General features: G+C 36.2%; 1 protein-coding gene and 1 non-coding gene across 2 annotated transcripts in view; one reads left to right on the forward strand and one right to left on the reverse strand.

Annotated features, from left to right (window-relative positions):
- Window positions 1-1,886: 1,886 nt before the first annotated feature.
- Window positions 1,887-1,959, reverse strand: Trnar-acg (transfer RNA arginine (anticodon ACG)). The gene has a single exon. It is a non-coding gene; the product is annotated as a tRNA-Arg (tRNA).
- A 2,950-nt stretch (window positions 1,960-4,909) lies between these two features.
- The window catches only part of LOC139970677 (poly [ADP-ribose] polymerase tankyrase-like), a 52,255-nt gene continuing 43,772 nt past the window's right edge, over window positions 4,910-13,392 (forward strand). The window contains exons 1-5 of the mRNA XM_071976572.1: window positions 4,910-5,132; window positions 9,068-9,208; window positions 10,126-10,299; window positions 11,473-11,617; window positions 13,027-13,320. Coding sequence (XP_071832673.1) covers window positions 9,070-9,208; window positions 10,126-10,299; window positions 11,473-11,617; window positions 13,027-13,320 — 752 coding nt within the window. The 5' untranslated portion in view covers window positions 4,910-5,132; window positions 9,068-9,069. The remainder of the gene's footprint in view (window positions 5,133-9,067; window positions 9,209-10,125; window positions 10,300-11,472; window positions 11,618-13,026; window positions 13,321-13,392) is intronic.

A 13,392-nucleotide genomic window follows, 5' to 3' on the forward strand; every position in this document is an offset into this window, starting at 1 on the left:
AATTCTATTTCAGATATATGAAATAGAATTACAGATATCTGAAATAGAATTTCATATATCTTGAATTCGTTTTCAGATCTATCGAATTCAATATTAGATATCTTAAATTCAATTTCAGATATCTGAAAGAGAATTTCAGATGTCTCGATTTCAATTTCGGATTTCTCGAATTCAATTTCAGATATCTCGAATTCAATTTCAGATATCTGAAATAGAATTTCAGATATCTCGAAATCTATTTTAGATATCTCGAATATCTATTTTATTAAATATAGGATGAAATTGCTATAATATATATATATATATATATATATATATATATATATATGTATATATATATATATATATGTATATATGTATATATATATATATATGTATATATATATATATATATATATATATATATATATATATTGAACCAATGCAGTTTGCTTAAAGGGCAGGGAGGGGGGGGGTTGATGATGCGGTGTTGACATATCTTCACAACGTTTACTCTCATTTAGATAAAGATAGACAGTATGCGAGATCTACTTTTATAGACTTTTCTAGTGCATTCAACACAGTTGTCCCACACTTACTCACAGCTAAATTAATCGCATACGGTGTACCTCCCCCCCCCCCCCACCCCGAGTTACGCTATGGATTCATGATTTCCTTAGAAATAGACCTCAGAGGGTGAAAGTAGGCGATGTCTACTCAGGGGAAATGATTTTAAGTGTAGGTGCGCCTCAGGGCTGTGTCCTCTCCCCCTGGCTTTTTCCCTGTATATCAGCAACTGTCAGAGTATGACCAGTGATGGTAGCGTCATCAAATATGCGGATGATACTGTCATTACTGGTTACCTGTCAGATGACATTGACTCATACGCCACCACGATTGCAAGGTTTGTCTAGTGGTGCGATGATCATTTGTTACAACTTAATGTGTCCAAAACTAAGGAGCTGATTATAGATTTCCGTCGCAAGCGAGTAACTCAAGCTCCCATCTATATACATGGGGATCAAGTAGATCAATGTAAGTACTTATAGGAACAATGCTGAGTAACAAAATTGACTGGTCTAGTAATGCCACAATTGTCCATAAGAAAGCAATCAGGGGCTGTATTTCTTGAGAATACTGAAGAACGTCAGAGTGGATAAAACAATCATGACCTTGTTCTATAACTCCCTCATTCAAAGTGTTTTGATTTACGACATAATTTGTTACTTTGCCAATGGTACAAGAATTGATGTGAAGATGCTTGAGCAATCTAGGAAAGTTGCTCAGCGTGTAATCGGTGCTCAATTACCATCGTTAGAGTATACTTGTATCATGAGAGGGTCTGCAATAAATTGAAAGGTATCATGCAAGACCCAACACACCCTTTGTTTCAGCACTATAATTACAACCGCTCTGGACTGCGTTTATGCCCACCACGTACACTTAGGGGCCGCTACAGATACTCATTTGTGCCTAACTCTATCCATATATTTAATTCACAAGTGAGAAGATAAGTTTCTTATTTGTAGGACTTGCTGTATATTTGTTTGTATTAATGTATGTGTATCGCAGTCTATTGATACTTATATATTGTTTTTCTTTTCATTTTATTTTCTTTTTTCGTTTACGACCTGTGTAAGCCGAATTTCCGATTGTGGACAATAAATTCAAATTCAAATTCATATATATATATACATATATATATATATATATATATATATATATATATATATATATATATATATATATATATATATATATATATATATATATGTATATATATATATATATTTATATATATATATATATATATATATATATATATATATATATATATATATATATATATATATATATATATGAAAATCGTAATGAGTTGGAAAATCAAGAACAGTGAAAAAACTTTCAGCCTCCACCGGGATTCGAACCACGGGCCTCCCGCTACGTACGCGGACACCCTAACCACTAGGCTATGGACGCTGATTGTATGTCCAGAGGTTCGAAACCGGTAAGGAAGATCGTAATTCCACTGTAGGCGTTTGTCACCTGTATCGAACAATACTAGTTCTGTTTTTGGTGACATTTTTTGCCTTACTCTAGAGATCAAACATGATGCTAACCAACTCGAAAATCATTTGTGATTCCTAAAGCCGGATCTCGAAAGAGATACTTTGAACAGACTTTATGTTAATGCAATGTATGTGTGTAATGTATGTATGTATATATATATATATATATATATATATATATATAATAAAGAATACCACACCAGAAAAATTCCACTTCACGACCGGTTTCGTCCTTTTGGGACTAATCAGGCGAAGGTAGGAATCGAATCCCGGATCTTGTGTCACGAACCGAAGTCCGACCACAGTGATGCTACTGGTGTGTGAATGCGTATTATTATTAAGTGTTATGATTGTACAGAGTGCACCCCTGGTGCTTTCAATATATATATATATATATATATATATATATATATATATATATATATATATATATATATATATATATATATATATATATATATATGTATATGTATATATATATATATATATATATATATATATAATATAATTGAAAACGTAATGAGAAGGAAAATCAAGAACAGTGCAAAAACTTCCAGCCTCCACCGGGATTCGAACCCGGGCCTACCGCTTTATATGCGGATACCCTAACCACTAGGCTATGGACGCTGAGGTTCGAAACCGGTAAGGAAGGTCGTAATTTCACCGTAGGCGTTTGTGACCTGTATCGAACAATACTAGTTCTGTTTTGGTGACATATTTGCCTTACTATAGAGATCAAACATGATGCTAACTTTCTATGATCTACTTTTGCAATCCCTTGTCATTTTTATTTTAAAAACTGAATTTCCATGTGTGTCACAAAGCTAGTGAAGCATTAATACTAACCGTCGGACGAAAGCTGTCTACAGGAGGTACCATACTTCATCAAGCTAAACTGATATTAATTGGGAATATATCACATTACCCTCCCAGTCCTCCGCTTCAATCGTCCGTTCCTCTCTGTCCCTTTCTCGGCTTCTACGTCGATTTACGATTTGTCTATTGTTCGCATTACCATCAGTAACATGTATAAACTCTATATATGCAAAGAGGTTGATAGTGGATCATGGTGAGCAATTAAAAACTCGAGGGGAGCATATATCCAACAACGGTTTACATAAGACCAACGGTTTACATAAGACAAGTATGACGAGAAGTATGACGAAAAATTGCGTTTTGTTGCTGATGTATGCTCCTAAAGTTATTGTGGGGGAAGGAGACCGGCGAACACTCTCATCAGTCTGTTCTTATACAAGTACTAATGACACAAGTCACAACCTGAAGTTGACGATGACGTCACGAAACAAGCTGGAACATGTGTGGTACAAGACTATAACGCGAAATTAGCTGCTGACATACGGAAGCCTATAACTGCCATTGTATCGTAGAGAAATAAAACCAAATTTGTACTTATTACACGATGTAATGTCACCAAAATAGCCTATCGCTATTTCTTTTGTTGAAAAAGTTATCGTTCCTGCCTTCTTGCTGTGCTTCGAAATGCCAAATAGTAAAAAAATTTAGCCAGAACACTTGAATATAGATGGTTGCGACGAACACTTGAGAAGGTAATATATCAAGGCTGAATTGTGGAGTAAGGGACTGCCATTGTGACTGTGATATCATAGCGCAACTAGCTATGGATTGCCGTCCTGGGGTTAGTGTACAACGGGAGAAGGTGTTCCCCTTCCATTAAGATTTTATGTATAAGTCAGTGTGCTGAAATGTGAAATGATGCGTTTTTTGCAACTTACAAAGAACAATTTCAGAGAAACTTCAATATCCCATGTGATAGCCGTATAAATATTTTTTTTAAATATTGTTGAATATGATCAATCTTTTAAAGATCTTGTTATTTACACAACAAACATAATATCATCTCCATCTTGCGGGGGGGGGGGGAGGAGGGGGTCACCCTACTGTAAATCATATTAGCATGTGTCAGTCACGTGATACTTAATGGTCACTATATGTTGAGGCAGTATAGCTGAGTACTTTGTTCATAAATTCCCAAACTGGCATAGGTTAAGTTTTGAGAATTTTGCAGCTGACTTAGTTCTTTTAATTTATTTGATGATTTACCAAGCTTTTCGTTAATTTATTCTGTACATGCCATGGTGCCTTTCTCTTGTCTGTATGCCTAACGTGTACGTCTACAATATTTTAATGATGCATTCACTTTATCATTTGAACAACAGTTGAAGATAAGTCCTAATTTCAAATATGTTTGCGAGGTAACTTGTAAATATAGTTGCATGCGCCGGTTTGTGGTTGCACCTTATGGGAAGTGCCCGGGGCACGTGGTTGTGGTGCACTGCGGTTCCACAGGAGAGATTGATGGAGTTGTGCACACTTCGGTGTGTAGGTGTGATAAATTAACAATGACCAGGGATAAGTTGTACACGCTATTGTACACTCTTTGGGGGTGTGAATAGCGGTCTAAATGCTGGTTAATATTAATAATAATGTTTACCTTCAATGTATTTATTAAAGTTAATTTTAATGGTTTGTTGACTTATATTTATAATTATTTTCTTGGGGGGCGATCAGAACCGCCCCTTTGTAATACACTGCGGCAAATTAATGATATTGAAAACTTCAATATATTTTGTTCAGCATTGGCAAAGTCAGATATTTTAAAAATATATTATAAATAGTGCCTGAAGTAAGGGGAAATATTAAGCAAATAAAGTTAAATGCTCTTCGCGTTCGTTTTCATTAGTGCACCCGTTTATCACATAGACAAATGATGAATGGTTGATTATCTGTGAGGAGATGGTGCATGTCCTCTTCGGTTGTATTTTCGTGTTATCTCGCAATACACGTAGGCGTGTTGATATAATACAGTGAACATATATATATTTATCAATGAAGTCTGAAACTGGGCTCGTAAGTAGTCTCTATAACTGGGGTATTGGATCACACCGCACCGATAGGCGCTAGCTAAGCCACCGCTTGCCAATATCATCATTTAGCCATATCATCATTTAGCCAGCGTATTAATACCACAACGCTGTTCGAGACCGTTTCTTCAGCTTTCCAGTATCACAGCAGTACGCCGTGGAGACAGGAGAAGCACTGCAGGTAAGCTATGTGAACGTTTGAGAACCATTTGTAAACAGCAGGCCTAACCTCCTTTGAAATCGTTGATTCAATGTTGATAGCGGCAGCCACACTTAGTAATGTAGGCTTAGGGTATATCGGCCCCTAGATATTTTGTTAATAATATTTACTACAACAGCCGAATCCATGAGTTATAGCAAGCAGAGGACTAGAACAGCGAAACGGCAAAGTGGAGTAATTGATCATGTAACTAAAGGCTGATTGCTACAACATTAGGACACTTTTCAAAGAGCTCGAGGTCTAGTTGTAATAGTATAGTAAAGGCTTCATAATTGACGCACCTTCGTAATTGACACACCTTCAAATATTACTGGCAACGATAGAGCAGGCAACTTACACTTTTTGCAGCGAAGCAGAGTCACATATTTCATGAGTTTGAATCCATTTCAGCCATGTGCTGATCATTTTTTTTTTAAGCTTTCAACACCCCTCCCCCCAATTTTGCACATATTTTTGGGATTTGGAAATCTTACTCCCTAAAAATAACCAATATTACCACAGCGTGATACCACTACTCTCTGGGACCTGACCTGTCTGAGCTTAGGGGCTCAGAGCATAGCAAACAGCATTCAAAGTCAATTGATGTATACTTACACAAAAGTTAAAGTAAGCTTATCGAGGAATGTGTCAATTTAGGGGTATGAAAGAACTTGACACGGCAGACATTTTGTGGTCAAGTTCTGCTCAATTGTACGTTGCATCTGCACAAAACAATAAATATTTTGAGTTCATTACATTTCTGAGAAACCACACATATGAAAAACGCATACAGTTGAGTTGAATTTTTCCTTGATAGACATCGTTGATCAAATCCTCAAGTGCGTCAATTATGAGCCCACCATGCTACTGTAATAAGAAGGGCTTCAAGTGCATGTTGAGGAAAAAACTAGACATTTATAAATATATGTGCTAGATAATGTCTATTCCAAACTCATAACCCATATCATTATGAATTTTACCAAAATGACTTTGAAATATATGAAGTGCAACCGTCGTCATTGCCAATTTGAAGAACGGCCATTTTGTCTTATTGCATGACGTATATATTTAGCCTAATCCCCAAAACAACTGTTTGGTATATGATAGCAGTCGCTATACCTTTTAGTGATGATAGTCGTAATCGATTAATCGCCAGTTGTAGCGATTACACTTTGGAAGTTTGATTAAACGCCCTCAAAATCTAAGTTGTGATAACTCAACTACAACTTATAAGGTAGCAGTACACATAATCTGCTTTCAAAAACTAGCCTAACCAATAAAAAACAACACTAAAGCAGTTTGTCAGCAAATATCGCAAAAGTATACAGGTTCTCACAATGCTACATATGTCATAGAATAAGACATAATAATGACAACTCACATGCTCTACATTATTCAGATAGTTATTTTGAATGTTTAGCAGATTGTGTGGCAAGGAATCACAAAGCCAACTGGCTATCTGGTTCATGTTAAAAAAATACTTGTTGCTCATCCCATGTGCCCACTCTGGAAAAGTTGATACACACATTTAGTTAGATATGGAGATTGCATTGATACTGTAATGTAAAAAGAATAACTCTGCAAGCTACTGTACAGTAAATCAATTGTATATCACTGATACCTTAGTTACTGTATGCTGGCATTTAATATATAGAGTTTTAACACATCGATCTACCTGAGTGTTGTATCTTAACAAAAAATAGCATGCAACATGGTGACATCTATTTAGACGTGTTACCGTGAAAGATGTGGATTTTGACTCTGTTTGATCTGCAAGCTATTGTTCAAGTGGTTGGCCATTACACTGAAGCAGGTACTGTATATACACTGTACTCAACCTGACTGTAAAGCACTCTTGGTTAGGGAAACACCAGTGAAACCTATAGTGCAGTCAAAATTTATGAAAATTGTCATTAGTCTATATAGTGCACTTATCATTAAATGATCAAGGGTTCTTGATTCAGCTTGCATTGCGTGGCTGGTAGTGTGTCTATCTCTAATACAACATTGATGACTATGATTTTCATCTGTCTGAAAGGAAGAGGATTCTATTAACAAGCAAACAGAGTACTCAGTTACAGAGTAAACTGTTTTGTGAAAAAAGAAGAAAATTATGAAATATTTCCCAAGCTCTTTCATACTGCAGTCTAAATATGTAAGAATCAGGACTGTACTGTCCATGGCTTGAGGCTTGCAAGCTCAAATTTGGTAGCTGTTTCCTACTTGCATTCTTGTTTGCAGCATGGTTGTTGTTCTACAGTTTTTCACTTGTAGGCCAAGAAGTCAAATGTCTTTTCCAACAACAACTGTTATTCGTTGAATTAATGTCAAAGAACCTCACAAGACTAGCATATTGCAATATAAACTACTGTTCAAACTACTGTACATACACAATGATAAAAGAACAATTATAGGCCATTGTATCATGTAATATTTGAACCTTCATTTTCACTATAAATGTTATGAATTTAGACAGTTTCTGATTTTTTATTGAGTGGTTCATTTGTATTTTACTGTGCAACATTGGCAACTAACAACTTCATAGGATATGGCTGGAGGTAGTTACTGTAATTTATGCTTGAATTTTTTAATCAACATGGCATTAATAGAAATTTACATAAATTAATGGAAATAGGTCAGAACAGACCAGGGTTGTGATTACTTTCCCACTGACCTTTGGATGGAGAAAATGGAAATATACTCAACTGAATCTCAAATGGCATCTACTGTAGGTAAATATTTTACCATAGATTAGAACAAGAGTTTCTCAAAGTGACTACAACACTTGGTAACCTTTTAGCACTGTTCTCCCTTGGTGACAGGTCCATTCCAGTCTACCACCCTCCTACGACGCAAAGTATGTAGAACATAATGAGAGTACAGAAATCTAAACAATTCCTACCTTTGGTAGAGCATAGGAACCTTATTCAAGATTCTTTCAAGATGCTTTTGGAGGGCATGGTTTCATGAGAAGAAAGTAGGCCAGAATGTGCCAGTCACAGAGGGAGGACAGTTCATCATTAGTAAATATCTAAAGTAGGTCAGTTTTGGACTTTTGGAGTTATTTGCCACTAAAGCCATGATCAAAGTTGTGACAGTTGTTGTTGTGTATTAGCTACAGTAGTTTACACTTGTCATTTGATTTTTTTCTGCAGTCTACCTGTACATTGTACCATGTGTTTATGGAACATTTTTTTTCTGATATTAACATGAACGGTTATATCTAGATATGCTTGCCAATTTTCAACTACAATTTCAATGTACGCTTACTGTGCAATGAAAGTTTGCTACACAGCCAAATGCTATAGGGCATACACTGTGTTAGTGAGTTGGGATTTAGCATGTCCCTATCAAGAAAACAGTATTAGCAAAATGTTGTGCTACAGCCATTTATTATTTGATTTGAGCCCCATGTTGGTTTTTTACATGACCATAAACAGTTGTTCCTAAATACAATTTTGTTTTTAAGTTGAATATATTTCTCCCTTTCTCTTATTGTATGCAAGTGGAATAATGTTGTGTTCTGAGTTCTGACCTGTTGTGTGTTTTGCACAAACATTTTTGTTTTTAAAGAAAATGTTGCCCTTCATTGGTACTATACAGTAACAACTCTGAAGTCTGTGAGGTCCAAAACATTTTGCTATTATTATTTTCTTTTCTCGAAATTTATGCAGCTAATGTAGACCTAACCTTTAGCTAGGCCAATACTTTTGGAGAACTTGGGAAAAAATTGAAAATTTAGATTAATTTCTTCTGTACAAAGCAAGAAGATTCAGGCTGTATAGCTATGTTTAAAATATTACAAAGTTGAATCAAGCACGCAAACTCAGTTCATGTAGTCAGACAGGAAACAGTACACTTGGTTGCCGATTAAGAAAAGTGACTTGATACTAATTATCCAGTCTGTTTCTTCTCAGAAATGAAGCGTAAATCCTCGTCAGCGGTTTCAACAGTCCCAGCAAAGCAGAGAAAAACTGGTAAAGGGACTGGTAAAGGGACTGCTGCAAAGAAATCACCAGTTAAAACCCCTAAGAAAGCTGCTCCTAAGACTAAGAAAGGTTTGTTAATACTTAAGCTTAAATAGCTGTTATCGTTGTGAAGTAAAACATACATAGTTCTACGTAGGAGACTGAAGTTTTGCATGAGAGCTTATAAGACGGGTACAGTGTAGAAATCATCAGGGATTGCTGTATGGATTAATTTCATGAATTTGGAATTACATTATAAATTATGTCTTTCTGACAATTGGCCCCACTCACAGGGATATTTCTTTGGACTTCTTCACTACATCTGCTGTAGCCCAATAATCCGTATGCCAAAGTGGTTGGATAGTTTAGGAAGTCTATTACTTCCTCCCAACCACACAAGACATCTGCTGTTAAGTTTCAACAACATGGCTGTTTCCAGTTCTCTCATGAATTGTTACTCAAGTAACCCAATCATATAGATAAAAGTTCCAAACACCATGGGATGAGAACCGTAAAGGCTCACCCTGAGGAACACATATCTCTGTGGCTCACAGCTGATCTGCAAACTGCACCTGATGAGGCAATCATGACATTAATGAGAAAGTTTGAACACCAGTGGGATTAGAACCATAAAGGCTCACCCTCAGGAACACATATCTCTGTGGGCACAACTGATCTACAGGTACTAATGACAATAATGAACACGTTCAACACCATGGTGGATTAAAACCAAAAGGCTCACCCTCAGGAACCCATATATCTGTGGTTTGTATATTGCACAACTGATCTACAGGTACTGGTATGCAAATTCCAGTAGTCTTCAACCAATCAGGAAAATTCCTCATCCATCACTTCTCCTCAGTGAGTATCTGCATAACTCACTCTTAGTCATTAATTTACCCTATTATAGAATTACATTTCTTCAGATCTCATGGAAACAGTTTCATATTCTTTCTTCATATTCTAATTGTTCTGATAAACAGATACATTATTTCTTTACTTAACAGTCCAAAAGAAGCCACCAGCAAAGAAAGTTGAAAAAAAGAAGCCAGTCCCAAGAAAGAAAACCCAGAACAAGAAAAAAGCATCGCCAAAGAAGAAAGGAGCTAAAACTGCATCACCGAAAAAGAAGGGAGGAGTGAAAAATGCATCACCAAAAAAGAAAAATCCAACAAAGAAAGGTGTGTTCAAAGTCAGTAATTTATAGTGTGTTTGCATTTGGTCAGCAATCATACCAAACCTACCTAGTACTTCTCAAAATGTGATAGCAATAAATTAATCTAAGACAACAGATAAATGTTAATCAATGACTTATTTAATAATGATCTTGCAATTTCATATCATTTTTTTGTCCAGACACATTTCATATATTCTGTAAAAATATGTTAAGCACAAACTTGAAATTGTTTCCAAATTTCCCACTTTTAATTTTGCTACCTGAACTGTATCAATATCATGTGCAGCTAAAGACAGAGACTGTTGTATGATTTTGGAAATATACAGTAATAGACATAATCAAACTTGATTCAAGAAGCTGCTCTAAGTTGCTCTCTACATCTAGACAGAGATGTTCTTCTGTCTATGCTCAGTTTAGATATAGTATTTAGTAGTTAATAGTATGTCCTTTTTTTTTTAAATCTCAGTAGGTACTACTATGTATTGATACATTGTAATGCTGGAAGGCAACATTGTGTTTTTGCTTCTGCTGATAGATCCCTTGGGCATTCTTTTGAAATTTTGTCACTGTGTACTACATTGGAATTGTTTACGAAAGGTACCTATTTTGTTTAACCTAAACCATTTCAGGCACATGAGGCTCTCACACAATATATAATACAATTGTGAAATCATACAGTAGTAAGTTTGAAAGTTCTCCTACCAGTCTGAGTTCTGTTTGTTGGGGATTGGCTTGAAGGTAATAAGGCTTTATCTTGCTAATGTTGTCGTTGAGTTGATTGTGCAGTATTTGTTATTTCACAACTGGTGCATGAAAACGTCTGCTAACAAACATGCCTTATATAACTTCCACCCACCATACCTGGCAATGCCTTTACTGCTGACACACTGGGCATCAAAGTACAAGCTCATCAGTAATATTGAGATTCTGCAGTATTAAACTTCTCTATGGTGCTTACCTAAAGTTGTGGTCAGTACTGTAAGTCAATCTTTCAATGCACAACATCTGCATTGCCGAGTTCTTTCTGGTAAGTAGATTCACAGAGACTTTGCTCATAACAGTTACTTCTTCAGAAGACTATACAATTTACCATGCACTTCTACTAGTTTAAACAAAGTGACTTGTCATCATTTTGCTTTTGTATCTATAACACAAGGCTATTTTGTTTTTATTGAAGGGCAAACTGGCTCAAAAAAGGCTACAAGCACTGCCAAAGGTGCTCAGAAGGATGGAAAGAAGAAACCAGCTGTCCATCCAAATGACAAGCTAACTCCCAACCTTGCCATTGAGATTGCCAAAAAAGATCTGATGTTTGAAGAAAAGTAAGTGTTTTTTTGTTGAGGTGTAATACAATGCATACAAGCTTTAATGTTGATATAGTTCTTGGCAAGTGATCCAAACACAAAGGAAACAGCCACTGGCCTTACCCTTGGATGGTGCTCATACGATGAGGATTTGGGGAATAGATACAACATTGTACAGTCTGGTTGGATGGTAGAGAAGAGTACTATATATGACCAGATTGCCTCAAATATACGCAAATAATTTTTAAGCAGGGTAATGAAAAACCATCAAATGAACAAGGTAGCCTATTCTTATCTACAGTCCATCGGGTACAAGCAATGCAATGAGGTAATGCCAGCAATAATAATTTACATGAACAGATACTTATTCAGAGTTTCAGACAATCAGGATGTAGACAGATTAACTAAGTAGAAGACCTGAAAATGAAACATTACAAACAAAGAATCATGATGACACTGATCAGAAAGAATCTTGGAACAAACATTGGTGAACAAACTTCATGTAACTCGTAAAACTTCTCTCATGATTGACCTAGCTGGAAGTAGTGGCAGGGACTATTGTAGATACACAAATGAGAGGGTAAAATATATGATGAGTGATGTCATCAAATATATTTTAACTTTACCCTGTGAAACAAAGTTTGCTAGTCGTTGATTAAGAATATTCAACTAAGCAAAATCTTATGAACACTGTACTAAAGTACTTATGACTAGTCACAGCAAATGTCTTAGAGATGAGACAAACTCATCAAACAAGAATAATTAAATAGTTTTGACAGTGATTGCTGTAATTGTAACAGAAAATACATTTTTATAAAAAGAAGTTACTGCTGGTTTGAAGCACATTAGAAGGCAAGCAAAATCCTAGCCCTTATACTTATCTTTACAACATCTATATACTACAGTGCAACCTTGTATACTTCTGGTGAGCTTAAGCCATCCCCTCAAGTGATATCCCCCCCCCCCTGCCCAACACTCCAGCAGACAGAATATTACAAAAAATGCTAGTGTCCAAAATATACAGCATAAATGTACGGCATAACCTCAACTGTTGAAAATGCTTCAAACTTGTTTAAACATTTGCAAACTATAGCACCATTTTGCATCAAAGCACCCTCCATTTCACTAAGATTTCTCAAAGGGGAGGGCCACCACTCCCCTTAGACCCCTCTCCAGTATGAAATTTTGTTAGCCCCCCCCCAGTACAAATTGGTACTTATGAGTTTAGTCCTATGCTAGAATAAAAGTCTTTGAATATTTGGTTTGCATGAACGCTTTCCGTTATAATTAGAGCAGAAATCGGGAATGTGGGAACAAGTAGCTAAAAGCAGGCTGGCAGCTCATATCTGACTTCAGATTTCAACAATGATTGTGTCATCCTTGTAAAATATGGTATTTTAATGTTGATGTATCTCTTTTACTTTAAGGAATGGAGCAGGCGCCCTTGAACTGTCTGGACTAGGGAAGGCAAAGACTGCCATCCAGGCTGTTCTGACCAATAATATGCCCCTCTTACAGAAGTTGATCAAGAATACAAAGGAGGTTCCTACTCTCTTTATGCGAAGGAGTGTGGACATTGCTGATGATGCTCTTTGTACTGCAATGAAAATGAAGAACAAAGCTGCTGTTCAGTTGCTCTTGAAAGAGTTAGATGATATTCAGCATGGAAAGGCAAGGATGACCCTAGGCAGACCATCCCTGCAGAAAGAAAATACTGGCAGGTCAGAATAGGAGGTTTACAAGACAATGCTTGTTATTGATAGTATGTGTAGCTGAATGAGGAAAAGTAAAAT

Source organism: Apostichopus japonicus, chromosome 8 (genome assembly GCF_037975245.1).
Source record: "Apostichopus japonicus isolate 1M-3 chromosome 8, ASM3797524v1, whole genome shotgun sequence".
NCBI lineage: Eukaryota > Metazoa > Echinodermata > Holothuroidea > Aspidochirotida > Stichopodidae > Apostichopus > Apostichopus japonicus.